Genomic DNA, 26,456 nt, shown 5'->3' on the forward strand with positions numbered 1-26,456 from the left:
CTCACCTTATTTCTTGTTCTCTGTCTTCATCCTCTTTCTCCAGCTAGACAGTTAATTTTTAAATTATTGCACTTTTCCCCTACGCATTGACATATTTCTGGTGATTATTTGCCTTTCCTCCATTGTTGGTTTTTTTTTTCTTTAGATGATTAAAAAAAAATATCTAAAGTTAATGCAATTCCAGAAGTGATTTTCAGCACTTCAAAGCACAGTCTCAAATGGGAAGATTTAGGGAGATGGGGATCAAGTGATTATTCTATGTGCTAAGAGTCTCTGATTCAGTATTCTGATATGTCACTCATGGACAAAAGTTTTCCAGTGGTGTTGTCTAATGCTGTAAGTTGACTAGCCTCAGTGGATTGCTTTTCTCTTCCCAGATCTTCCCAGATCTTTCTCTTCCCAGAGGTTCTTCCTCTTAAAAGTACTGTTGAGTGTCACATTGCACAAGTTGGTAGGGATGGTCTTTCCTGGTTCCAGTTACTCCTTTCACACTTGTAATACCTCCCTTTCTCTTACATAGTCTTACACTGTGGTGCCAGTGGTCATCCAGTGAGAAAATGGTAATAGTTTTTGATAGCCTGCTTTGGTTTTCAGATTCCATAAGGTTATGTTGGGGTCAGGTGACTAATTTACAACCTAGTCCTCATTGTGCAGCTAAGTTAAGCAGAAGCCATCAGAAAGTTTTAAGCTTTTCATCTCTTTATTTCTAATAGAGTGAACACACAACAGAGGAAGAAGTAAAGGTTTTTTAACAAATTGTATCTTTTGGCATTGCTCCTTTCTTTGCCAGTTCATATCAGCTGTCCCCTCTTTTGTAAATAGCTGTAATACATGATTTTTACAGTGCATTTGATTTGAAAACTTCTTCTTTATACAGCCATGATTTCATTGGAGAATTCACAACAAGTTACAGAGAATTGTCGAGGGGACAATCTCAGTTCAACGTCTATGAGGTAAGTACTTTGAGCGTCGGGAAATAAGTGAGAACACTCCCAATGTTTTCATGGCAAATTGATCAAATTTGCACAGTACTTGTAAAAATCAAATTTTGGAATGTTTTCACATTTCCCTTTTATAAACGATAACAGAGAATCTAAAAGTGTTGTTTCATAAAAAGATTTAGAGACAAGTAGGTATGTGTGCATGTGTGTGTATGCATGCTGGGCTGTGATAAGGCAAAAAGAGCACTTCAGGCAGCTGGGTTGGTATGCTTGGAGAAAATACTGGGTTACCCCCACTTGTGTATGAACAATTTGTCATTTATTTCTTTTGCCAGCTGTTACATGTGTTATATGTTGGTTTATCCTAGCTGAGGAATATCTGGCAATTCCTACAGCAAATGCAAAGTCACAATGCCTTTCACCTTAAGTGCAGACTTCAGAATCTTTAGAGTTTTGTCGCAGGGCTTACAAGTGACAGAGAATTTATCTTATTTATTGGCAGGGTTTTTCTTGTGGTCAGTTACCACCTTTATATTACTCTTCTGGTTTAGGATTCATACATCTGCCAGCTACTGGGATTGACAGGAAGTTGTTAATTCTGTAGTAGAGTTTTATTTTTGGGTCTAATAAATCCCCAGTTTAAGACTTGTTTCTGAATTTAGTTTGAGATTATTGGGATTTTCCAAAAAGTAAACTTTCCAAGATCAAACCTTATTGAGCATCAAAATATGTTGTAATTTACTCTCGGAAGCAATCATTGAGTTTGTGGAAACAAAAATTAAGATGCATAAACTTGAAGTGTCATAAAGGGACTCATTTTTGGCATCTTTCTTTTTTTGGACAGAGCCCTTTAAAAAATATACCAGATTTGGGCACAAAAAAATTGACTGGAAAAAAATATCATTAAGACTCCTGCATTAAAAACTTCATTTTTAAATTAATATTCCAGAGGAATTTTCGTCTTGAATGAGCAGTATATCATGATATCTCAAAATGTTAAATAAGGAGAGGTAATGGGAGGAAGAGAATTAAAACTTATTTTGTTACTGAGAAGTGTCAGTTTACATTATGCAGTGTTAAACTCCAGTTTTTTATAAATCCAAGAAATTTCATTTTCATTTTGAGTCCCTGTTAATCTTATGCATAACTTGGATCACTTCAGCGTTGTCTTCAGTAGGTAACAGTGTGTAGTACCTTAACTTCAAATACTGTGAATGTGCTCCCCAGCTAGAAGCAGTACAGGTGAGTTGGAATTATGCTGCATCTGAGCTAGTAAGTTCTGCCTAGGCTGTCTTACTAGTGGTCAGTTCTGTTGCTGACATGACATGGTTATCCTTCTTTTAGGACCAGAGATAGGAAGTCTGCTTTGTGCTGTGTACGCATACTGGCACATACTGTGTCAAGTGTCTGCACTCTATTGCATTGTGTTGTTGGAGTTGTCTTCCAGAATTCCTGTAAAAGGAATTGTTTTCTTTCCCATGGTAAAACAAGGTGCATTGTTTCAAGTTTCACCTCTTGTCTGTGTGTGTATGTGTGAAACCCTGTGTTTCACTTTACGGTTTCTTTTTCACCCAGCAGTAGCCTAGTGCTTAGCACACAGCTAGTGCTTAGTACCTAAGCATCTAATTCACTGTTCTGATGATAGACATTCTTGGTGCATTTACACAAAACCCCTCAGTTGTCTCATGATACTGATGTAGTCGTGGTGTTTGGAAGCAGTGGTCTGCTTAATTAGAGCGGTGTCACCATATAGTCCCTGCAAGGACTCATGAACAGCAATTTTCACATGGAAGTAATGTGTGTATTTCAGGCACCTTTGTATTCTCCTGTGTGAAAATACATGTTATTGCATTTGCACATGTCCAGCCATGTGTGTTAAAGGTTTTTAGCACCCTCCATCTCACACATGCTCATAGACAAAGTGTATGAATTGTGCCACGTACTTTCAGTTTCTCTAAGGTGAAGTGCTGTACCTGTAGGTTTTGCTCTGTAGGGCTTTTATAGCCTCACTTACTGAGATTTGCAAAGAGTCGTCTTTATTTTTAACTTCACTGTTTTGTTGTCTCTCTCATCTCTCATTTCTGTTCTAATTTTTGTCGTCTTTCATTTCTGGATATGAGCATTCATACAACACAAGAAAACTATTGTGTAGGCAGGGTACAGTCTGTGCTGTATTTATTGTCCTAAGGTGTTTATATACTGGGGATGGGGGAACTTTAGAAGAGTCCAAACATGAAGTTCACATTCAGTACTTCACATCACAGAGTCATGAACCCAAAGAACTGTGTGATATACAGAGACTATTTTGGTGTGCATTTTTTTCTTTTACAATTTCCAGACAGTATCTCTGTCTGGTAACTCTTGACAGATCTTTTGATGAAATCTTTTGTCCCTGTCAGAGTTTATAATAGTATATAATAAATATATGTGTTCAAATAGTATTGAACACAGGAATGGTCGAGTTTTGAGTTTAGATGTGTTTTCCTTTCTTTCACTTTGAAGAGTCTACAGTCTCCTCTAATGAACTTACAAAATGTTTGTATCAGTTGAGTAATGAACATAACCCAGGTAAACACAGTATCTGCCAGGGTGCCTGAGGGAAAGATAGGAAAGGTGACAGTGCGTCCTACTAGAAATTGCCTTCATTTTGCCTTGGTTATTGGAGCCTCACTCTTTTGGGTTTAGACCCTGGCTCTTATCCTCATGCAACAGATTGCTGTCATCACAACACAGTACAAATGCCCATTCCTTCCTAGGTCTGATAACCCAAAGTATTATTCTAGTTAAAAGCAGCCCTCTCTTGAAACGTGTCATCGTACACAGAGCAGTCGTGCTCTCTAGGAGTTCTGATAGCATAAAATGGGTCCTCTTGCTGCATTAGCAGTTTCAACCCTTGGCTTATATAATGCAGACCAAATATAGTACTTGAAGAAAAAAATAAGGCACCTAGTATTTTTTCCCCTGTTGTTTAGAAAGTCTAAAAGTGTTTCTTCTTTCCTGTATTCCTTCCCAGCTCCTACCTGGGACTTTGCGTGGGATATTTCTTTTTTGGTATTTCCTTAGTGACTCTATCCTTGATCTCTGGTGTTACCAGAGGTCAAGATTTTGATCGTACCCCTCTCACCCCTACCTTCCCCACAGGAAAGTAATAACCAAGGCTCCCAAACTTGAGCAATGTTCATATGTGCCATCTGAAAAAAACAGGAAAAATCGGCTTTTTCCACCAAATCTGCCTTTAACATAGTCTTGCTAGTATGACCAACTCCTCTTTCAAATTAGCAGCTAATTTGCCTTCAAATTATACTGCAGATAATACAAAGTGCTTCTGCTATGTGATGCCACCTGATGACTTGTGGATTCATATGGGCTGTAGCTGCTTTTGGGGCAGTTGCATGACTAGCTTTCTTGACAACTGCACTTCTGTTCCCTCTCCCTCCATTCTGGTAGGAGAGCCTATTCCTGAATTTAGACTCATATATGTGTCCAGGTTGGTGAAACTCCTGACCCGCCTGGCTGCAAGATCTTCATTGGTGCAGTCATAATCCCATGATTGGAAATTCTTTCAAGTTCTCCTTCTCCCAAGGGTGATTCAAATGTAATCCAAATCCAGCTAATTAATCATGGTCGTCCTGGTAGTTTAATTTCAAGACCTCTTATGTCCCTCAAAGTAAATACTTAAGACTTCCTTCTGTTTTGTGAATATGCTTTTTGAAGTATTTAGGTCAGCTTCTGTATTTGCGCCATGAGTTCCAGTGTCACCCAGTTTGCATGCACAGTTTCTCTCTGAACCGAACTATGTTTTTTATTCCTCATGGAATGATATTTTTGCTAATAATGAGAAGGCAGGCCTATGTGGCTGTAGCCTGGGTGGGTTTTTTTCCTGTATGGTGTACAGATCTTCGTTAGTCCTTAAGCTGTCCTTTAATTGGTCTTGGACTACTGCCATTTAACTTCAGTATTTTGCAGAATTTCATGTTCTTAATATAGGTGATCACATGTAGGATGGTTTAGGCAAGCACTAATGCAAGGTAGGGAAATAGGGTGCTCCAATTATGTACTGCATTATATTTAAGAAATGATCAAAGGTGCTACTGTGCAGAGCAGGACAAAGATAACTGAAAGCCTTGGGGGTTTTTCATATTTAGATCCAAGATCAGCCCAGAGTTACTGTGGTTTCCTATGGATAGTGTCACAACACAGATTACTGTATGCAGTCCTCTCTTCTTGTATCGCTAACATGACTTCTACCCTACCAGGAATATTCTGTTATAACATCTTAATTAATTTTGCAGTTTCTTGAATATAATATCACTATCTCACTCCCATGAATAGCATCCATTTCTTGAGCATCTTATATTTGCCTCCCCACACTGCAGTCCTCTGTACTTTGGTATTGCTTCTACTTGATCTGTCTTTGCAATATCAGAACAAAAGAGACTGGACAGTTTTGCATTTACAAACTGACCCAAGGCAGATGGAGAAATTTGTAGGAATCCCGTATTTTCAGATTAGAAACATTGCTATAACAAGCTCTTTTCAAATGACCTTTTTTTAAAAGGTAAGAGTTCATGTAGCTTCCTAGGTTACTGCAGGGGTGTGAGACTTTGGTTTATTTATAGTTACCTGAAATATGAGAAAACAAAACAAATAAAATATATTAAAAAAAAACCAACAAACAACACACAAACCCCACATCAATATTATAGCAATTGTAGTACCTGGAATTACATGAGGGAGATCAGCTGTCATTTAATTCATCTTTGATCAAGTAGATGCCTTGTTTCCCATGATATTTCACTCCAAGCTCTAGTGCATTTCCTAGCAATTCCTAAGCAGCCAATTATCAAGTTACTTGAAGCAGAAAGTTCAGATGAATCTCCTTTTTGGCATTTACTGACTGCTGGCAAGAAATATGCTGCTAATTCAGGCCTGACCGCTGGGTTCTGGAGAGCTGTGAATGAAGGGCCACAGGGCGGGCAGGCAGTCTGTTACCTTCATCTTCCTCTTCTGGGCAGTTGTCAGCAGGAGTCACTTTCTGGATGAGATTGTGGTTCAGCAAGAATTGCAACATTGTTCATAAACCACCATTACACAGATTTAATCCACTGCTTGCCAGTCATACTGTTAATAAGAGAAACGGGTTATCTGTTTGGGTTTTTCTTAAGTATTAAAGGGTTTATGTATGTGTAAGGCAGTAAAAGCTGTGATGAACACTTAATAGATAGCTGTGTGGCATACTGGAAGGAAAGAAAGAGTCACTGTCATTTAGCCTATTTGGGAAGACCTCAAATGATAGTTACCTCTTTCTGCCTTAAGTTTCACGGCTGTTCTGTGTTGCACAGGGAATATGATCTTTAAATGTGACATCATTTTGCTTTGGGGGAGAGAATTTTTGGAGGATATGTATTACAGTTTTTCCCATTTTCAGGCAAAATTCTTGAAATGTTTTATAGCAGTTAAGTGACTAAAATTTCAGTTAGGAATGTTTTCATTCTTTGTCATTCACAGAACATTTGTGAGTAGTTTACATCAAAACTCGGCAGTAAGCCACAAGGATTTGAGTTTCCTGGTTATATAGCAGATCATGGATTGACGTAATTAACAAAATAATGTTTTGCTTCCAAATTCCATGCACTATTTTGAAAAAAGCAGGAGTACATTTTAATATGTATATGATAAAACTGACTGAGACTTGCCTTTGAATGGGTAGGTATTCAGAAGGGAAACAATTTTTATTGGTGGCTACAGTGAGGAATCTCATAGGCGTGGGTTCTGTGAAGATGCTTGAGTATGGAGAGTGCACAGAGCCCCCACAACTCCTGTACACCAGTAACCTGGTGATCTGTGCTATTTTCATTAAGTTACTGACTAGCTTTCATTCAGGCACAGTATGATCTGTCGCCCCAATTGCTCTTTCTGTCAGCCAAATCCTGTTGCACCAAATACAAAAACTAGGAGCAGAACAACTCTCATGTTTCTCAGATAATGCTGAGAAGATGGAAGGAGATTGACCGGAACGTGAAGAGGTACATTGTGAGATGGTGAAGTTGTGACACAGTACACTGAAACGCTGGAATCAGGCATGCAGAAAAATGCAGAATCTTGTGAAAATTAAATGAAGTCTTTCACTGAGTACTCAGATTTAATGAACACTGTCACCTCTGTTTCGCAGGTCCCCTATTTGTCTTACCTAGCAGGTACCATGAAGATAAATTCACTGGTTTTCAGATATGCCTATATCCCAGCATTGGGGTACATAAGTAAACAGGATGCTTAGTGAATTTAGAATCCACTAAAAATAAACTATTTTCTGCATCAAAAGTATCTTAACACTTATCTTAATGTTAGATCATAAATCATGCTGCTTTAATATTTGTATCTGTGTTTCTAGGTAATAAATCCAAAGAAAAAGGGAAAAAAGAAAAAGTATGTTAATTCTGGAACAGTAAGTAAATGTATTTTATGTTACTGGATGCTTTTAACTTGAAATAGAGTATAATTGACTTGTAATTTAACAGGATTAGAGCAGAAGCTTCTGTGAAGGCCACGACAGTAAATTATTTACTGTTATACAGCATTAATTTCAGAATTTTTAAATTTAAACAGTCTTAATAAAAGCTCTGACCAAGTGTGCAATGAATTCCAAAATAAGTTATAGTAAAATTTCAGTCAAATTTCTGAAATTACTGAACTATTTATCTGAAACAGATGGACTTTCAGAAGTCCATTTTCTTCTTAAGTTTAGCTGCTGAGTTAGCATCAGTAAAAGCTAGTGTGCTTAGCATGTCTAAACCAAAATGAGTCAACATTTTTTATTGCATAGGAGTTTTTGTAGGTAAATGTTAAAAGATCTGTTAGTTCAGTTTGGGATGAGAGTTTAATGTCCTGTTGTTCATATTCCATAATCTGTTTTATGAACCATTAGCAATACAAATAATTCCCAATTTCTCAGCTTCTGTGTTCTGGAATCCATGAAATTCAAAATATCATTAAAAATAATGAAGATAAATGTTGAGGAATCGTATATTGCAAAACTAATCAGATGTAAGATAGGTTTTTTGAAACATCCAGCATGTGGGGTTTTTTTCCACATGAACAGTTCCACTGAAGTCAGTAGGGCTACTTTCACTCTGAACTCTCGCCTTGAAGGAATGTTTTGTCATTCTCAAAGCTTGTATAAGCCTGTGCATCAGTAGGAAAATAAACACTTATTTTTTACCTCTGCTTTAAATTGTAAAAAATAAGCATAAGCAGCTTGTCCATGAACATTTACCATTCAAGATCTGATTCATTAGGTAACTTTTTTTCTTACATATTTCTTTTACTACAATTTAATGTGTTTAAAGTTCTGTTATGCTAAATCAGTGAGTCAGAAACTTATGAAAAATTGCTATTTTAAATCAATACTAAAAGTAAGTGTACTCGGAATGGTATGAAATCTGGCTTAGGGTACAGGAAAGCAAAAAATGCATTTACATGTTCAATTTTCCTGTTGAATTTGGTTTGAAGTATTTTAACACCTTCACATGTATCTGCATTTGAAAGAACATATTTTAGTCACATTTGAACAGACAGAATCAACTGTGTCTTGTTAGCCTTTGTCTCAAATTACATTGAAATTTCCAGTAAACAGTAGTTAGCAATTTTCTTTGCTCTTTCCTTCTCTATCAATGTTCTGTTGGTTTTGTAATTTCTTTTCTTCATCAAGTCCTTTTTGCATCCATTTGCCCTTCTGTTAGTCCTTCAGGCTTCCCTTATGCTTCTCCAAATTGTCACTTTCCTATGTGTTTGCTTGCAGGTTTTTTTTCTCTCCCCATCATTAATCCAAGATACTCCTTATCCTACAGTTTTCTAAATTTTCAAACCAGGCACCATCATTATCATTCTCCCTAATAGGAGCTGGCTTTTGGAGAACTTTAAGTAAAGTGGATACCTGTCATTGACCACTCTCTCGCTGCTTTTAAGGACAGTGTACATACAGTAACCATATCAATTCATTATTACTTAAGGGGTCATTTTAAATTCAGACAGCCAAAACGACATACTAAGCAGAAATATTTATACAAGTAGTGAAATGTAAAATCACCGTATAAAACTTGGAACATTGGTATTGTCTGTATGGAAGTAAACCCTTTGGCCACTTGGAAAGGGTGGTGTTGTCTATTTTCATTTTTTACCATTTAAAATCAGATTCACTGAAAACATTAACTAGTTAAGAACAAGATGACCAACCGTAATAACAAATGAACCGTTAAAATGGCTGAGTCCAGTGGGAAATCACATAAAAATTTCAATCTTATATGCAAGACTATGCTACTGATAGTCTGGTGGAACTATATACATATATATATATATATATAACTATATATGATCGTCTGTTCTCAGCTAGAAGGGTAATTTGATGGTTTTAAACTTTGCGAGTCACTAAGACTCACAGAGAACCTGTGACAAAGAAAGTATTCTGGAAGGCAGAATTGCTGCCTGTAATCTCATTCTGAGTCCAAGTGTACAACACAGGATATTTTCAGGTTTTATATTTTGCTGTAGTTGGAGGAAAATCAAATTTCATGACAAACTTCCACCCCCTTTTTATAGCCGTGTATCGTTATCGGTGAATTTGCTGAGTATTTACTTAGGCAGTTTTCATAGACTGCCTGATGCACTTATGTTGTGAGTTTTGTGTCACTTTGTAGATAAAACAAAATTAAATTATTTGTTTCATAAATGATGTGCAGTATATGAAGATCTTAAATACTGAATCTTTTCCACTTGAGTTTATACTTCTGGGAATCAAGTACTGAAAGTGCCAGTAACACATTTAGACCACTACCCGTGTGATCAGAAGACATGTATGTGGTAACCTGCCCTGGAATACAATCTTCTATCCCTTAAATGTGTCTTAAAAACAGCCCAACAAACAACTGTAGTAGACTTCCAAATTTGCCTTTCAAGGCCTGCCTATTGAAATGTTTTTTGTTTTTTGTTTTTTTTCATCTTCTTTTTTCCCTAGTACTGTAGGAAATTTTATCTTAAGGAGAGAGCTCCAAAAACATTGTGCTTATGTCTCTACTTGTTCAACTGGGAAATGACAATTCATGTCTGACTCTCTTTTATTTGCTTTCAGGTAACATTGCTTTCCTTCCTAATTGAAACGGAAGTTTCATTCCTTGACTATATTAAAGGCGGGTATGTGATTGGCAACAAACCTTTCTTGTTTTCACAGTCTCAGTGTAATTCACTAACAATTTGTGTATGTACTTTGCATATGATGACTCTGAGTAGTATCTGTAAAGAGATGTATTGTTTCCTCATTTTAGAGGCTGCCATTTGCTACATAAAACCTGCAGTTACTGATGTAAGTTAAGTCATGGAACTTCGCTTAAAATGTTGGAATCGGTGTTGGTACTAAAACACAGAGATTGAGTAATGACCTCTGATCAGCCAGTGAAAGTTGGATTAACTGAAAGGGAATTACCTAGATACTATAAAATTAGTAAAATGATGGTTTAGTTCTTGTGATTACACTGACCTTTGGTGTATTTAATATTGGCATTTATTTAGAGCCTTTCCCTTTCAAAGGTATTTTTTCAATACTAATTACGTAAAATTTATAGCATGTTCTATTTCTCATTTATTGTCATTTTCCCAAAAGGGAAGTAGAGACAAGCATCGCATGGCTTACCGTAGAGCATGCCTAGGTTGAATCTCGGGAATTCCTCAGGCTCTTAATCTCCCTGCCAGAACATAGTTCTTCTCTATGATAAATGAAAATACTTTGTTACATGTTCCTAGGCACTTAGTATAGATTTCTGAGGCATACTATCTGAATATACATCCCACATGTATTTTAAAGCATTGATTACCTGTGAAGAAAAAAGTTACTTTTTTTGTGCCAGTCTTAGCCAGGCTTCAGCTGAAATGAAAAAGAACTCTGTGTTGTATTTTGGCAGTAGCAATATAGGGCTTTGACTTTGTTCCCAACAGTGGCAATCTTATGTTCCTGTTGTGGACTTTAACAGAAGCAGAAAATGGCCATCCATCCATGTTTATCAGAAGTTTGTACTGAATGAAGTATATGTATGCACAAATGCACTAACGAACAGTTTTACCTTTAATGTTTTGTGAAGCATGTTGTACATACTTGCCACAACCGTCTTATCCCCATTCATTCAATATTCATCTATACAAGAAGAGTATGTATAAGGAACTGAAGAATTAAGTTTTATATCTAAATTTGGAAAGAAAAATATATGGTGGGTGCATTCGTAATCTTTTTAGAGTGGTTTAACACATTTTTCACTGAGATGTTACAATGCAAGTTAAAAAACCTAATTATCTACATTCTGTAGACAAATAATAGAAATTTTGATTACAAATAATACTTTGTTGTTCTTACTGATATTTTGTATATATCTCTGTAACCGCAAGTCAAAGAAGACCTATGGTGATAATTGCAGTTTAAGATTTTTTTCTGCTCTTTTATAGAAATAGAGTATAATTCAGCAGAATGCTCTGTGCTTAAAAGTATGAGCAGAGCATTAATACTTATTGTTTAATTATTTCGTATAGAATCTTGTTTAGTGATTCATACCATAATTTGTGCGTACATGCCAGTGAAAACTGTAGAAGTACTTGTATAAAATGTTACCTTTCTGCAACCTATACAGTTTTATAAACATGACCAGGAGGCTGAGACTCAGACTCACTCTCTTGGCTTCCCTCTCCCTTCATTTATCTCATTTAATACTACTACATATCAGTTGCAGTCCAGTTGGCAGATTATGAGGGAAGGGGGAAGAGAAGATTTCATCATTAATCAGTTTGTTTTCCCATCATGTTCTCCAAAATCATTTTCTTTTTTAATTCCCTGGTTTTCTTCCATTTAGTTAGGCAAGGGTAAGAAAATACTGATTCATTGAATCTTTGGTAAATGGATGCCTATGAAATACTTCATGTTCAGAACTTTCATTGTAATTGATTTGAGGTGTCTAGAAGTAATATTGATTAAATAGAAATCTTGACAGCTTTAACTGCAATAAATTGGGATTACAGTCTTAATTTCATTTGCGGTTTGAGTCTGCATCTGTTTAATTGGGATATTCCATTATCAGTATCATCAATATGACTTGATTGTGGTTTTTTTTTTTTAAAGGTCTGAAGAATTAAATAGAAGTTTGTCCATAAATTCTAATTCCATTTTACTACACAACACTGGATTTTATAGCAGTGTAGCAGGAAAGAGGTGAATGTCTCTTTTGCATCCACCTTACCTCCTAAGAATCTTACATCTTACTAGCTGGCGATTGCTTAGATCTTGATACTTAATCATATATTTTGCCACACTGACCTTCCCATATTTAAAATAGGTACAGTGTGCTAAAAATTGATGTAATTTCAAAATCTGTTTTCTCCTGCCACTTAGCAGTGAAAAACATACTCCTATCAAAATACCTCCAAATATATGGGTAAGATCAGGAGTGCAAGGTATAAGGCCTTGGAGAGGAGAGTAATTGAAATTCCTGGTTTACAGGAATGACTGTCAAACAGTACATAGTCTGCTTGGTTTTGTTTGGAAGAGAAACCAGGAGGCAAAAAGTTGCAAGATTCAGAACAGAAAGCATATTTCTGTGCAGAAGTTCCTAGCCTCTTTTACTTGGAATAGGGCGTGTACTACCAAGTTACTCTAGACATCTAAATCAATGAAATTCAATAAGCTGAATCTTTGTGCAACTCAAAAATATTGTCATCTCCTCTGTCCCAGATCAGTGGAAGACAGGAAGAAATGTTTTCCTCCCGTCCTGTTAAAAGCCTTTCCTTCATCCAGGTTTTTGGAAATGAACACTCACACGTTGTTTAGGTTCTGAGGGCTTTGGACATACATTTTTAACTGAACTGTATTTAATCATTAATGGTCAAATGGAAATTTAGAACTCTTTTCATGACAGCTATTTCCATCCAACCACCACACCATATAATGTAGTGGCATGCATATTTGGTGTTCAGAGTAGACCTGCTGTGAGATAAACTTATGAAGCAATGGCTGCCCTAACTACACATTTTGGAGGCTTTACCATATATTTCTTGTATCCTTGGAGAATAATAAGGAATAATAAGACTATACAAGAGCAAGGTCTTGTAGAGTCTTTGTCAGAAATATGTTCTCTAAGTTGATACAGCATTTGGCCAAACAGGAATCTGTAAAGGCGAAATTATAACTGTCACTGGGGACTTAAATACCATGGAGAGGATGCAGCCTGTTGGTAGTGTTACTTACTCCATTAGCTCCACTCTAGAGTTCTGCGCAGTAAGTGGTCCTCAAACCTTCAACAGCTCCCCCCGCTAACAGACCAGCTGGTTGTCACTCTGAAGCCGCAGGAGGAAATACGTATTTCCTTCCAATGTGCTGTTTAAAAAACCCTAATTGTTACAAATGTTATCAAGACTAATCAAATGCCACATCCAGACTTGGTTTTTTCCCTTATGTATATCAGTGATGATAGAGCTCCTATTAAAAGACAATAGGTTTTGACTTGCTTTCCTAAAGAAACACACAAAATGGCTACTCTGTCACTGTGAGGTGAAGATTACTGTTTCTTTTAGGATACTTTCTCCATTTTTCATGGTAGTATAGGGTAAAATCACCTGTCCAGGTAGCAAGTAGGCCATGTCTTTCTATACCAGCTAAATACTGGCAGAGCAGTAGTCATCTATCCAGCTCTGAATCCATAAGACACATTGCTCTGCTTGGATATTTTACTGTAGTTCTCCCTTGAGGTGAGACACAAAGCAGCGCAGCCTGCCTAGCCAGGTGTCAGTGTTTTAGCAGCTTTTGTGCAAAGCCTCATGACCTTGCAGCATCACTCATGTAGCAGGTATCATGAGCTTTTAGTGTAGCTCCTTGGAGAACAACACAGCTGGAAAAGCAAGGACATGGCCTTAGACAAAGAATTGTCCTTATCAGAAACAGAAGTTGTGTTCTCTTGATGTGTTTTAAAATTTGCGTCATTAAATCAGGCACCTAAATTTGTGTCAAGGACTCCAATTTTGTAAGCTTTTTTAAATTTTGAATGTTTTTATTCCGAATTAAGGAATTTTCAGCTAATGTCCCTTATACAAAATACATTAATCAAGACTACTATTTAAAAATAGGTAATTGTTGATGAAGGCTAAGAGGTTAATAATAACAGTAACTTAAAAATATGTAGTTGATGCAACCTAAGAATTAGTGTATTAAAAAGAAATAAAAAGTAGCAGATATAAAAGCAGGACAGTGGACTTTCAGCTGTATTCATTACATTTAATTTGGTTCTAGAGTAATATGTGTTACCAGGAAAACTCTTCCTGAAATGTCATCCAGATTAATTTCCCAGCCATCCCATTTGGCTTCAAACGTAGTTGTATCTGATGTTTTCATGACACACAGCTTTTAAATTAGCCTTTCTGGCTTAAATTCTAGTTATGGCTGATTAATTGTTTCAGTCTTGGTGAAATGGTAAAGAAATTAATAGCTTTTCTTAATAATCTTTAACACAAAACACATTCACAATATTACAGCTGCTTTTGAAAATATTTTTCTAATGGTGTTAATTTGAAGTTAAATTGTTTGAAAGACCCAGCTTTGTGTTCAAAAAAGGTTTAATTGCATTTTGATAATTTTGACTACAAGGTTGACCTGTGTTTTCTACTGTTTTACAGTTTATTATTCCTTTCCTCAGAGGACACTGGTGCCTTGTGTAACTTAGTATTCCAAATCTCTTTACCATGAGATCATGTGCAGAGGGATGTTTCTGGTATGGAATCAGAATTGTTTGGAAAAGACCCTTAAGATCATCAAGTCCAACCACTAACCTAGCACTGACAAGTCCACCACTAAACCATGTCCCTAAGGGCCATGTCTACACATCTTTTAAATACCTCCAGGAATGGTGACTTGGTCATTTCCCTGGGCAGCCTGTTCCAGTGCTTGATAACCCTTTCTGTGAGGACACTTTTCCCAATATTCAGCCTAAACCTGTCATGGTGCAACTTGAGGCCATTTCCTCTTGTCCTGTTACTTGTTACTTGGAGAAGAGACTGGCCCCCACCGTGCTACAACCCCCTTTTAAGTAGTTGTAGAGAGCTTTCAGGTCTTCCTTGAGCCTCCTTTTCTCCATACATACATTGTGTGATACATGAAACAAAATGGTCATTGAAAACATAGGGCAATCATGGTTTGCAGGTTTGCCCCAACAGAGTTTTGGGGCAACAGAGTTTTGTTCTGGCTTCCATGGTTCTCTGTAAGCCATAAATGACGTTCTCTGTGGTCATGTGTCCATAATGCAAATGACAGCTTTATTAAGAGTGGGATCTGGTTTTCTGAGCTATATAAGCATTTAATGCCATTTTAGACATCCCAAAATTTCCATGGTGTAGTAAATACACTGGGGTCTTTAAAATAGCGTTAAGAAGCTATATTTAGGAAACTGGAATCTAATCTATATACAGTCATCTATAAATTGTTGACATCAAGTAGTTGGTTTAAGTTCTTGCATGTTTTCTGTAGCGATATTACTAAAATGTACATGCAGATGGGAGCAAATTCTAGAGATGTAGACATCTGTTTTGATCTTATTTTATATCATGATCTTTATAGTTGTCAAACTTGCAGATACTGTGATATATATACCCTTCTGCTTGGACAAAAATCATCCAGATTATAGTGGGTTGTAAATGAGAAAGGGAGTTTTTCTAGTTTACTAGTTGGGTTTCTGTTATCTGAAGCAATATAATACAGATACACCACTTTGAGGAAAACTTCAGAAACCGATGCTGTCAGTCATTACCTGTAGCCACAGGACTTTTTTCTTTTTTGCCATTAGATATGGTTTTAATATTTTTCTTTTGTTAGCCCTGTTCCTTTTATCTTCTTACTAATTGGATCAGAACAGCTGATCCAGGAAATGGGTTTACAAATAAGTTTTGCTGTTCTTATGCTGAGGAAAAGCTGTTTGAAGGTTTTCTTTCCTCATTGGAAAAATCTTCAGCACGCTGAAGATTTTTGTGCTGGAAGTACCTGACATATAATGCTTGGAGGAGCCTTGTTTTACTCTTCAAACATTGCACCACACCAAAGCCCTTAAAATTTAAGTGCAGCCAGATTATAGCCCCAAAGCAGTTTTGCTTAGCAGGGCCAACAGGGACTCTAAGCATAAATACAGAAGTGGTATTGTATTAGACTTTTTTGTTGTTGTTTTTCCAAACTTCTTCTCACCTAACGAGGACAATTTGTCTGCACACTATAGTGATGGTAATAGAAAACTAGTTGATGTGCATTTCTTAGGATCTTTATTCTTACAACTAACTGACAGTGCAGAAAGACATTATTAACAAGCCACAGGGCCTGACATTTGAGAATGGAGCAAATTAAATTGTCATGCTATTAAAAAGTTGTGGTGAAGCTGCATAAAGCATAATACAGAAATATTGATGGTAAACTTCTCTTATAAAGCTTAGGTCTTCTCAGAGATTGCAGCAGCTTTCACCATTGTCCATGTTAAGGCCACAGCATTTTCAGAAGTATTCCAGACTGACCATGTTGATACTGTGAGCATTAGAAGGCTTTTACTACTTTTTGGAGACAGTCCACCCATAACCTAGCTTAGTTTGTTTTAGCCTTGATCAGTTTGATAAAATGATTCCAGGTTAGGGATTTTTTTCGTACCCATCTTTTTGTGAAATAAACAGTATTTTCTCTGGGCACATCAGGTTATTTGAGCAGCAGAACCACTACTGCAGAGCCCAGTGTCAGATTGTTGATGTTTAATGTAAACGTACATGAGTTAAATCTGTTCAGTAACTTTCAAAGAGCTTTAATTTTTGCTCATTAAGTTCATTGTTGCACACACTAAGAGGCAGAAATTTGAAGGAAGATGTAAAAGACTCAATCTGAGCAAATTCATACAAACTCTTTTTTCTGATAGAATCTTACTAGCTAATTATCCCCAGAATGACAGTATTTTGTCCTGAAGGAAGCTGCAGAACAGAACTGCATGTAATTGTATTGCAGCTCTGTCAAAGCCCATTGATGATCTTTTTTACAATAAATCTATGCTAACAGCTGATCCATCCCCAATAATGGCTTTATTTAGCTACTGCTCCAAATACAGATCTTTGTATTCCTGCTTCCAATTTTACTTTTGTCATCCAAGAATTACCTTGATGCACTCGCTTGAAGTAGTGACTATGTTCACATGAAAAACAATCCACTGCCAAAACTTGTGATATCCCGTTCAGAGATTTTATGCATAGCATGATTTGAAACATGTTCTGATTGAAGACAGTTTTCTTAACGCTGAAAGGAGCAGATTAGTAAAAACCTACTTCCCTTGTCAAAGTCTTCCATGACTAGGGGTAAAATATGCACAAGGAGTAATCAGTGTTTCTGTTGAAACTGAATTAATAATGTTTATGGATGTTCATAATCTTATTAAGGATTTAGGATTTTTCACAAACAATGAAGAAAAATGAAGGATGGAGTAAAGTAATAGTTTTCAGTATGCTAATAAAGTAGTGTTGTATAGCTCTTGGCTGGAACCATATAAAAGAGGTTTCTCAGTGTTCATTGCCTTTATTAGAAAGTCAGTGTCCTACAGTTTGTCCACAAACAACCTTATAATCTCTTGTTTATTTTTCCACATGACAGTACAACTGTTAATAAGATTTGTATTTGCTTTTTCTACAGAACCCAAATCAATTTCACAGTAGCTATTGATTTCACAGCCTCAAATGGTAAGAATAAAAAGAAATACCTTGTGTATGTATGTGCTGTGTTCAGTTTTAAGCGTACATGTGTGTGCATATGTATCTGTAGCAATATTCTGCTTAACTTCATTGTATTATTGCTACATATAAAATTGAGAAGTAGGAGCAGTCTGAAAATACTTGTGTATTTTCTGATTTTTTTTTTCTTGATTAATTGTTTGGAGAAAACTGGCTATTTTAGAAGAGCCCAATGAGAGGGGCAAAAAAAGTTTCAGATGGAATTATGGCTGAAGTAGGGTGAAGCAAGATAAGTTTTGACCTTCCTCCAAAGCTGCTTTCAGAATGTGATAATACTTTTGTAAATTTCATCTTAAAAGTGTATATGATATTATAAAGACACGAATTCATGAATCTAATCACAATTTCTTGCTGTCCTTTCCATGCTGAAAAGCTTTACAGATACTACTGTTAACCTATTAAAAATGTATTCAGAACATTGCATTTTTACCTCATACAACCACAGTTATGTATCTATGAAATAAGTTCATTTTCTTTTCATGATCTTTTCTTTTCAATCTGTGCTCTCTTAGGTTTCTATTATTTTTGAAAGAGAAAATTTTGAAGTGATTCAGTTTTGAAGTAAATCCGGTTCTTGCTCTGACAGGTAACCCTTCACAGCCTACTTCACTGCACTACATGAATCCCTATCAACTGAATGCCTATGGCATGGCACTGAAAGCAGTAGGAGAAATCATTCAGGACTATGACAGTGATAAAATGTTCCCAGCTCTAGGTTTTGGAGCAAGACTGCCTCCGGATGGAAGAGTATCACATGAATTTGCACTGGTAAGTAAATAAGTATCTATATATTGTTTGAATTATGACAAAATTTTGGGTGTTAAGGTTGGAGTCTTAAGCAGTTACTGGACAAGTAAAGAACAGAGAATGTGCTAATTCTTCTGTATAAAAGACTCTTCCAAAATTTTTCACCATAGTGAAGTCACTGAGAAAAATCCAGAGCCAAGAAGTCCCTGTCGGCCAAAAACAGTCATAAAGAAAAGTAATCATCTTTAACCTCAGCTGTAGCAGCATGAGAAACAGATGCTTGAAAGACTTCAGATTGAAGCTAACCTATTTTAAGAAGCAAGCGAACCATGATCCAAGATAATCCTTCATTATTATTGTTATTGTTGTCTGTAATTTTCTGGGATCTCTTTATCTTTTACAGGCTGCTAGTTTAGATATAACTAAGTGGACTATAAGCTGAAGTACAAGAACAAATGTGAGATTGGTCTATGTGCCAATAATAAATTACAAAGCTAAATCTTAACAGGATTTTCCAGAAAGGTTAATGTGTTATAACTGATGCTTGTGATTAGTGTGGATGTTTATCTACTTGCTTATTTTGAGGTTTTTGTTCTCCTCTGAGTAGGATAAAGTTGCCAGAATTACAGCAAGTGTAGGTATATCAGGTAAGTTTTAATTAGATAGCAGCAAAGACATGGCAGAAGACTGGTGATTGTAGATGTGTATTTCTTCAGTCAGCCTGTGCTAGAAAACAATGGATAGTAATTTTCCACATGAATAGTGGAAATAATTTAAAACAGGTGTAATTGCAGATATTCATTTGACTCACAGACTTTGTTTGGACTTTTGTGTAGCAAGTTCAAATATATTGATATATATAACATATATAACCTTAGGGCTATTAAAATAGCAGGCTTATTTCTGTTTCTAAAATTAATTAATTCATGAGGCATTGTGGTGCTTTTACAGAGTAAAAAGTCTTTATTTCCTTCCTCCATATATAAACATATATAGGTGTTTAACATTTAACGCTAAACAGTGTTTTCAGTACTCTCTTTTAATGTTCTAGATCAATTCAATGAACCCCCCCCTTTACTTTTCTAGATTCTCAGGGAGGTATGCTGTACCTTAGAATAAGATACTGGAACATTAAACCAATGAAGTATTGGCACCTGAAGGAGAGTAAGATGATTTGGAAGATTCTGAAGCCTTACTTGGATCATTTGTATGGCCCAAGATAGGTTGTTAATCTGGGATTTAGTTTATATGTTTGTATTGTCCTGTAAATAGGTATCCTCATTATGTAGAGTCATTACGGAGATAGGCAGTAAAATGCCTACCTCAAGAATTTACAGTTACAACCATGTCAGTGGGTTTCCAAAGAGTAAGTTCCTTTCTTCATCTGTTTATACCAGCTTGAAAAGCAGTTTTCCAATGCAGAAACATTGATGTTTTTAAAGTAAGAAATCTTTGATCCTGAACTGCATTTCTAAACAATATGCCAGTTTTACATCTGCCCTGTAATTCATACCTTGAATGTGCACTGGAAAACACTTGTTGCTGTTTCATGTAACAAAGACTGTTTAATTCCAGTTAAGATGGTATTTATGCCTAGGAACCAGTTCTAGTGATTCAGACTGCATATAACATGAGCCTGCTAGAACCTCCTTCCCTAGGCAGTTAACCCTCCCAGCCAGCCACGACACTGATGTTAGGCATTTGTAGTAAAATCTCTGAATAGAACCTAGAATGCTTAGGTTGTTGCTGTTTAAAAATGTACTCTGGGTAGTGTTCACTAACTTACGTCGTTTTTGCTTCATAATTACTTTTAGTGATTAATCATCTCTTATTTTCATTAGAATGGAAACCCTCAAAATCCATACTGCCATGGAATCGATGGTGTAATGGAGGCATATTACAGGAGTCTAAAATCTGTACAGCTTTATGGACCAACAAACTTTGCCCCTGTAATAAATCATGTAGCCAGGTAAGCATCACAACGGGTACTTTGCAGAAACTTTTTATTGTCATTATAACTATCACATATAAAAGGCTAACACCTATGTGATGCTCAACGTTTAAAACGGTATTTACAGTTGTTTTGTTTATTCAGTCTGACACAATTAACTTGTATCTTTGAGTAGCTTTGAAGACCATGTGCTAGTATTTTGAAGAATTTCATTGCTGATTAAAAATAAATACAAGTGATCCAGTTGATCCATCCCATGTTAAAATCAAAATGAAAGACAGTATTTTGAGATCAGTCTGCCATGTTCCATTTTTGCCTTTTGGAGCACAGAGTTTTTGCTTCACAAAAAAGACATAAACCTATCAAAAATTTTAAAATGCGTATTTTTAGGCATGTGTGGTTCTCTTAATCTTAAATGGCCAAATCGTCAACAAAATTAATTGTTAATTCTACAGCCCAATGAAAATTAATCTGCAAATTCTATGGTGCAAAGAATTCTCTGTGCACCCCGGCATGGCCAGATAGCTGATTTCAGTTATTTATCATTAGGATTAGTTGTTCCATCTTTGAATCACAAGATTCAAATTATGTGGATGTATATTCCATTGCTTGTCTTTAGCAACTAGCTCTCCCCTTTTAATCTTTCCTTTGACGGGATTTCTCCACTAGCAGTTTTCAGACTGTGAAGAGATACGCCAAAAGTCATGGCAGTTGGATTCCATATATGTGGCATTGAGTGTCGGCATTGGCACTGTTAACTGGAAATCTAACCCACTGACTTTTCTGGCTCTTTCTTCTTCTTTAGAACTGGTCATACCAGCTGAGCTGGTTTAGAATTTCGCCATTAACCCCAAACCACCTGTTCATTGCTAAAATTGAAACTCTTAATCTAGTACCTTCAAAGCATTGGCATAAATTGACTTTCTTTTCTCACCAGTTGTTTCTCAGGAATATTTGTCAACTCTGGCAGAATTGCAGAAGCCTGTCACCCACATATGTAGTTCTTATACCAAACGTTTGTCTGCATATCAAGTTGTTGCAAACTTTGGGAACTCATCCTGGTAGCAAATCACACTACATTATAGTGGGAAAGCTAAGTATATTCGTGATGATTTTCATGAACATTCTTAATACAATCCTTGTACGTTTTCCTTCAAGGTATAGTTTCTTGGCTACTTTATTGACTCTTCACGGACATGGTACTAGAAATTATGACTTAGTCTGAGCTTATTCTTTGAGCCTACCTTCAGCTTCAAAGAAATTTCTTCTTCCCTCATCCCTCCTATTTAAAAATATGCCTCTAATGATATCTCTGGAAACAATGTCAGATATTGCTATCCTGTTGTGATCTGAGAACAGTTCAGAAGTTCTTTGAGGAGATAATATTATCCTTTCCCTGGCTAGGAAGTTACCTAAGCTACATCAGATTCAACCTAGTGTCTTCTCTCATCTCCTCTCTGCATAGATCTTTCTTGCAAAAGACTTCAGAATATTTTATTCTGTGGAAAATTTGAAATAACCAAATTTCTACTCCATTTCTTCAGTGTAGGTATGTAGACAGTATTAAGTGCTCAGAAAGGATAATGAATTTTTATTTTACTGTCATCATTCCTTGTCACAGCAGCCATCATTGGATACGTTGTGGAAAAAATCAGATAATTGTCTGCCTGGTAGCGAAAACATATTCCACAGTGGGTCTTCCTAATCTAGATACTTAACGATCAGTTCCTACTATTAGCATGCAAATAGATAATGTTCAGCAGGTTTATTGTCTGTGCGGTTTCTCCACCCATTTGTGTTTTGGGGAGGAAGGAAGAAAAATGTGTCTTTCTGTGAGTTGTAGATTCCATTTCACACAGATTCTTCCAAAGTCTTGTAAATATTGTGGTTACCACATCATTTATTGGCAGTACTCGCTTGGAAATGCATTGTGAAACATCAGAGTGAGAATTTTCTTAAGCACATGCAGTCATCATGAGCATCATTAGAAAACATCATGTCCAGTGACCCAGGCCTTTCATGTTCAGTGATTTCATAGGCAATGAGTTCTTTGACACTCCTCTTCTGAACTTGGACATATATTCCACAGTATTCATAAGGAGACAAACTTTTGGATTTTGTACTGCTCTCCATACTACTTGTTGCTACTTTTATTACACGATTCTAGTGTGTGACTCCCATCACGGCCATAAGAGCCTTCCTGGAAGTAGGAACTGTACTGGCTGCTGCCAAGTGAAGCAATGAGTGGAGCAGCCTGCTCCACACAACAAAAAAGTTCTTCTCTAACTATATAGGACACTTTGACCCTTGGGAGTCAAAGATACATGAACTTTAGTTTCTGGTGTGAAGGCCAAAGCGTTCAGTGGGGCTGCTACAGACTCTGTTTTCAGAACTTTCCAAATCTTCAAAAGCTGGTCTTCTTCAAAGATCGTTGCTTCTTGGGTCCTTTGGCCAAAGTGGGACTGGAGGGCCCTGGGGGTGTTTTGTATTTTTGTACAGCACGGGGAGAAGCTTGAGTCTTGAAAGGGCATCTGTGGGTAGCGCAAAGATGCGAATACTTAAGCCAGGGTTGCAGGGTGCATGTTCAGTCATTTTACAAGTGTGCACATAAGTGTGAACTATATATCCACAAGCATGGTCAACAGTAAATAACCTGGTTTTCTATAGCAACAACAACAAAAAAGAAATATTTATGCAGTGTGCTGATTCCTGATAAATTTTATTTGTGCTGTAAAGCCAAGCATTCAGTATTAATGTATGCCTGTCATACCAAGCTATGTTCCCCAGAGATAATAACTATTAAATAACTTAGACTTTCTAATGACTCATGATTCTGTAAAGGGCATTCTGTCCATGCTTCTCTTGGTAGTGATACAGTTCCCACTTTTCACTGATACAACACATGCAGATTATCAATTTCAATATTGTGTTAGTTACATTTTTCTAATGTTCTCATTTAAAATGGAATGTCCATCTCACTCATGAACGTCTTCACTTTTCAAAATTCACTGTATCATGGGGTTTATTAGTCCTTAGTAGTCAAATTTTTAAAATACAGCTATTTTTCATATTCCCTTTGCATAAAGGGTTTTTTTACTATTATAATGTTGTTTTTCTTCCCTTAGATATGCTGCGTCAGTAAAAGATGGCTCCCAGTATTTTGTTCTTCTCATTATTACAGATGGAGTTATTTCTGATATGGCTCAGACAAAAGAATCCATAGTGAATGTAAGTTCTGCTAAAAATGTTGACATTTTAAAGAATTATTTTGCTATGAATTATTATTTCAGGCAATAAACTAAATAATACTTTAGGCACTACCTTTGTTCCATAAATAAGTATTTTTTTCCAAACATCAGGTGTTTATTATGCATAAAGACATAAAGAAAACAAAACTTGAATCTCAGCTTAATTAGGTAGTATTCTATAGGAAATGATACTCTTCTTTCCAGTACTGTATGTTCATCTGCTTCTTGCCCTTCCTTCCTCATGCAAACCCCACCATGCAGTTTTTCATAGTGAACTGTTCTTTATCTTTCTAGTAATTGCAGACAGCTTTGATCCCCCGCCTTTGTAAAAACTGCCCCAAACTTTCTGACCCCAAATGGCAAACATACCACTAATATGATTTCCTTCTAAGTAGTCTCCTAGAATTTTCTTAATTCTTAATTGTTTCTCAGTTTCTGCATTATTTTCAATATTTTTCTCTTCAAAATTGCTATGGATGTAATTATGTAAGTATTACTCTCTATTATGAGCAGGTTCCATTTTGCTTTTGCCCCTGGGAAATGTCAGATAGAAGTACACACAGAAACTTCCAGACAGGGTTTAAAAAGATCTATGCCATTAATTTGGTATAGATCTAGTGGATCTAGTTAAAAATGAAGTGGTGGGTGAAAAGCCTTCATTAAAATAATGAAGCATCATGTCAAAATAAGTAGTGTAGAATTAGGCGGCATATTTTTGAAGCCCTACTTTCATACCTCCTGTAGAGATTCAATACATTCCAGTTGGTAGAGTGCATATGAAAATATTACTGAAATGTTTTGTTTTCCACTGGCAAGCAAGATGCCCTCAGGTTCTTGCCAGCAGCACACAGGCAGAGTCTGTGTGTTAATAAGGGCTCTGGCAGCCCACCTGGGAAGTATTTACACCCAAAGCTATTACTGTGTTTGAAAGTACCAGTTTACTTCCTCTCCTCTTCCAGATTCCAGTATTAAAATAGGATAAACTGACTTTCACTTTTGAAGGAGATAAGCTTAGAAGTTCATCTTCTCATCTAGCCTAGCAGTTTAGAACATAGCTTCTTTTAGATAAGCTTCTGTTAGGTGACAAAAGGGCTCTGTGGTGAAAAAAGTGTAGCTGTTAATTTAACTCCCCCCTCAATTTGAAGTCTGTTAAGTAAGAGACCAGCAAGTCAGGTTGCTGGTATCTTGTAAGGTTAAGTAATTTGCCACTAAGACATACAGAAAAAACTTGTTTCCAGTAATAGTTCATTTCCAGGAATAATACCTATTAGTCTGCAACTGTCTGGAAATACAGCAGATGTGTTGTTAGCTTGGAATGAGTTGAAGTTCGGGAATATTTGCTGTCTTTTCTTTTTATGAAGGTGCATTCGTCTTTCTGTGTACTTCTTGAAGTGTGAGCACAGTATACCATGACAGAACTAATTAAATGTTATTCAATAGCAGTATTTCAGTCTTATATAATAAATAAATAATAAAAAGAGCAGTGATGTTCAGTGCAGCCTGATATATATAAAACTCAGGAGTAATATATTTCATTTTTTAACACTAATTGTGCTTTTAGGCATCTATCTCATTGCATGTATGTCAGACACATTCGGTTTTACCAAACTGTTTAAAGGTTATGCTGTCATTTGGGAAATGCCAACACTTATATGCAAAAGTTTAACTCTTTGTCTTTATGCTGTCCTTGACATTTACTGTTTCATATACATTATATCACATAATACAATGTCTGTGTGAGAAGAAATCTCTTTAAAGAATGTTTTCTTTACAATCAGGCAACAAGGTTCTTGAAAAACAGAAGGTGTTCTGGTCCAAGAAATGCCTTCATGTCTTCAAAACATTCTGTACTATTACTGACTTATGTGGAAGTCATAGTAATTCATTTACAGTTACACCGTATTTCAGTTACAGTTACACTGTATTTATGGCCTTTAATCACAGAATCACAGACCGGTTGAGATTAGAAGGGACCTATCTATGAATGGCATCTTGTGCAGCCCCATGCACAAGCAGGGTCACCTAGAGCTGTTTGCCCAGGACCATGGCCAGACAGCTTTCACTGTTATCTTCAGTAGCATATTAGTATTTCACTAACAAAGGCTTATTCATTTTTTCTTTACTCTGTTACAAAATTTTAGCTTGAAGATTGACAATATAGTAACAATTTGGGATGAATTTGCAGTCAACGTATATAATGTATAGTGGTGCAGGGCATTAAATAGTGATTTATAGATTAGTGTATTTACATTGTTTTAAATAGCATGTTTACAGTAATGAACTGCAAATCTTCTGCTTAAAGCTAGTTTTATATGAAGAATTGTGACATGAAATATGGGAAATGGGGATGATGTATCTAAAGTGAGGATATCTTTTAAATGAGGAAGAAAAATACTTTTTACATTCCAAAATAAAAATACAATACTGTGTTATAAAACCACCTGATTTCAGAGAAGCAGAGTTTATTTTAGCAGGCAGCATACCTCTGTGATTTTTGGCCAGAGTATACTCCTGTTTAAAATGCCTGTAGACATTTCACCGTTCATCAGATTATCTCAATAAAAAACAGTTGTCATCCATGACATTTGGCAGATGTTTTTTTCCTGTTGTTACCCTCCTCAACAGAGGCAGTTTCAGATTATTTCTGGCAACCGTCAGATATCTGGTGCTACTATCAGGGCAGGAGAATCCAATATTTATAATACTGACTTTGTAATTTCAAAGGTTTTACAGAGAGTGTGTTCAGGAAAA

At 36.3% G+C, this 26,456-nt stretch overlaps 1 protein-coding gene and 1 long non-coding RNA gene across 4 annotated transcripts in view; one reads left to right on the forward strand and one right to left on the reverse strand.

Annotated features, from left to right (window-relative positions):
• The window catches only part of CPNE8 (copine 8), a 91,321-nt gene that overhangs the window by 56,833 nt on the left and 8,032 nt on the right, over window positions 1-26,456 (forward strand). Inside the window, exons 11-17 of one of the 3 annotated variants that reach the window (XM_061467489.1) lie at window positions 878-953; window positions 7,333-7,386; window positions 10,066-10,127; window positions 17,662-17,708; window positions 18,469-18,527; window positions 20,348-20,475; window positions 23,583-23,685. In XM_061467489.1, the coding sequence (XP_061323473.1) occupies window positions 878-953; window positions 7,333-7,386; window positions 10,066-10,127; window positions 17,662-17,708; window positions 18,469-18,527; window positions 20,348-20,475; window positions 23,583-23,685 (529 nt within the window). Of the gene's footprint in view, window positions 1-877; window positions 954-7,332; window positions 7,387-10,065; window positions 10,128-10,925; window positions 11,999-17,661; window positions 17,709-18,345; window positions 18,528-20,347; window positions 20,476-23,582; window positions 23,686-26,456 lie in introns of those variants that run through there. The other 2 variants (XM_061467488.1, XM_061467490.1) reach the window with 2 other exon arrangements.
• The window catches only part of LOC133276571 (uncharacterized), a 787,535-nt gene that overhangs the window by 19,161 nt on the left and 741,918 nt on the right, over window positions 1-26,456 (reverse strand). The gene's annotated exons all lie outside the window — the stretch shown is intronic.

This window comes from Pezoporus flaviventris, unplaced genomic scaffold (genome assembly GCF_033815535.1).
Source record: "Pezoporus flaviventris isolate CSIRO_AGI_PZ_B2104156 unplaced genomic scaffold, CSIRO_AGI_Pfla_v1 ptg000045l, whole genome shotgun sequence".
Lineage (NCBI taxonomy): Eukaryota > Metazoa > Chordata > Aves > Psittaciformes > Psittacidae > Pezoporus > Pezoporus flaviventris.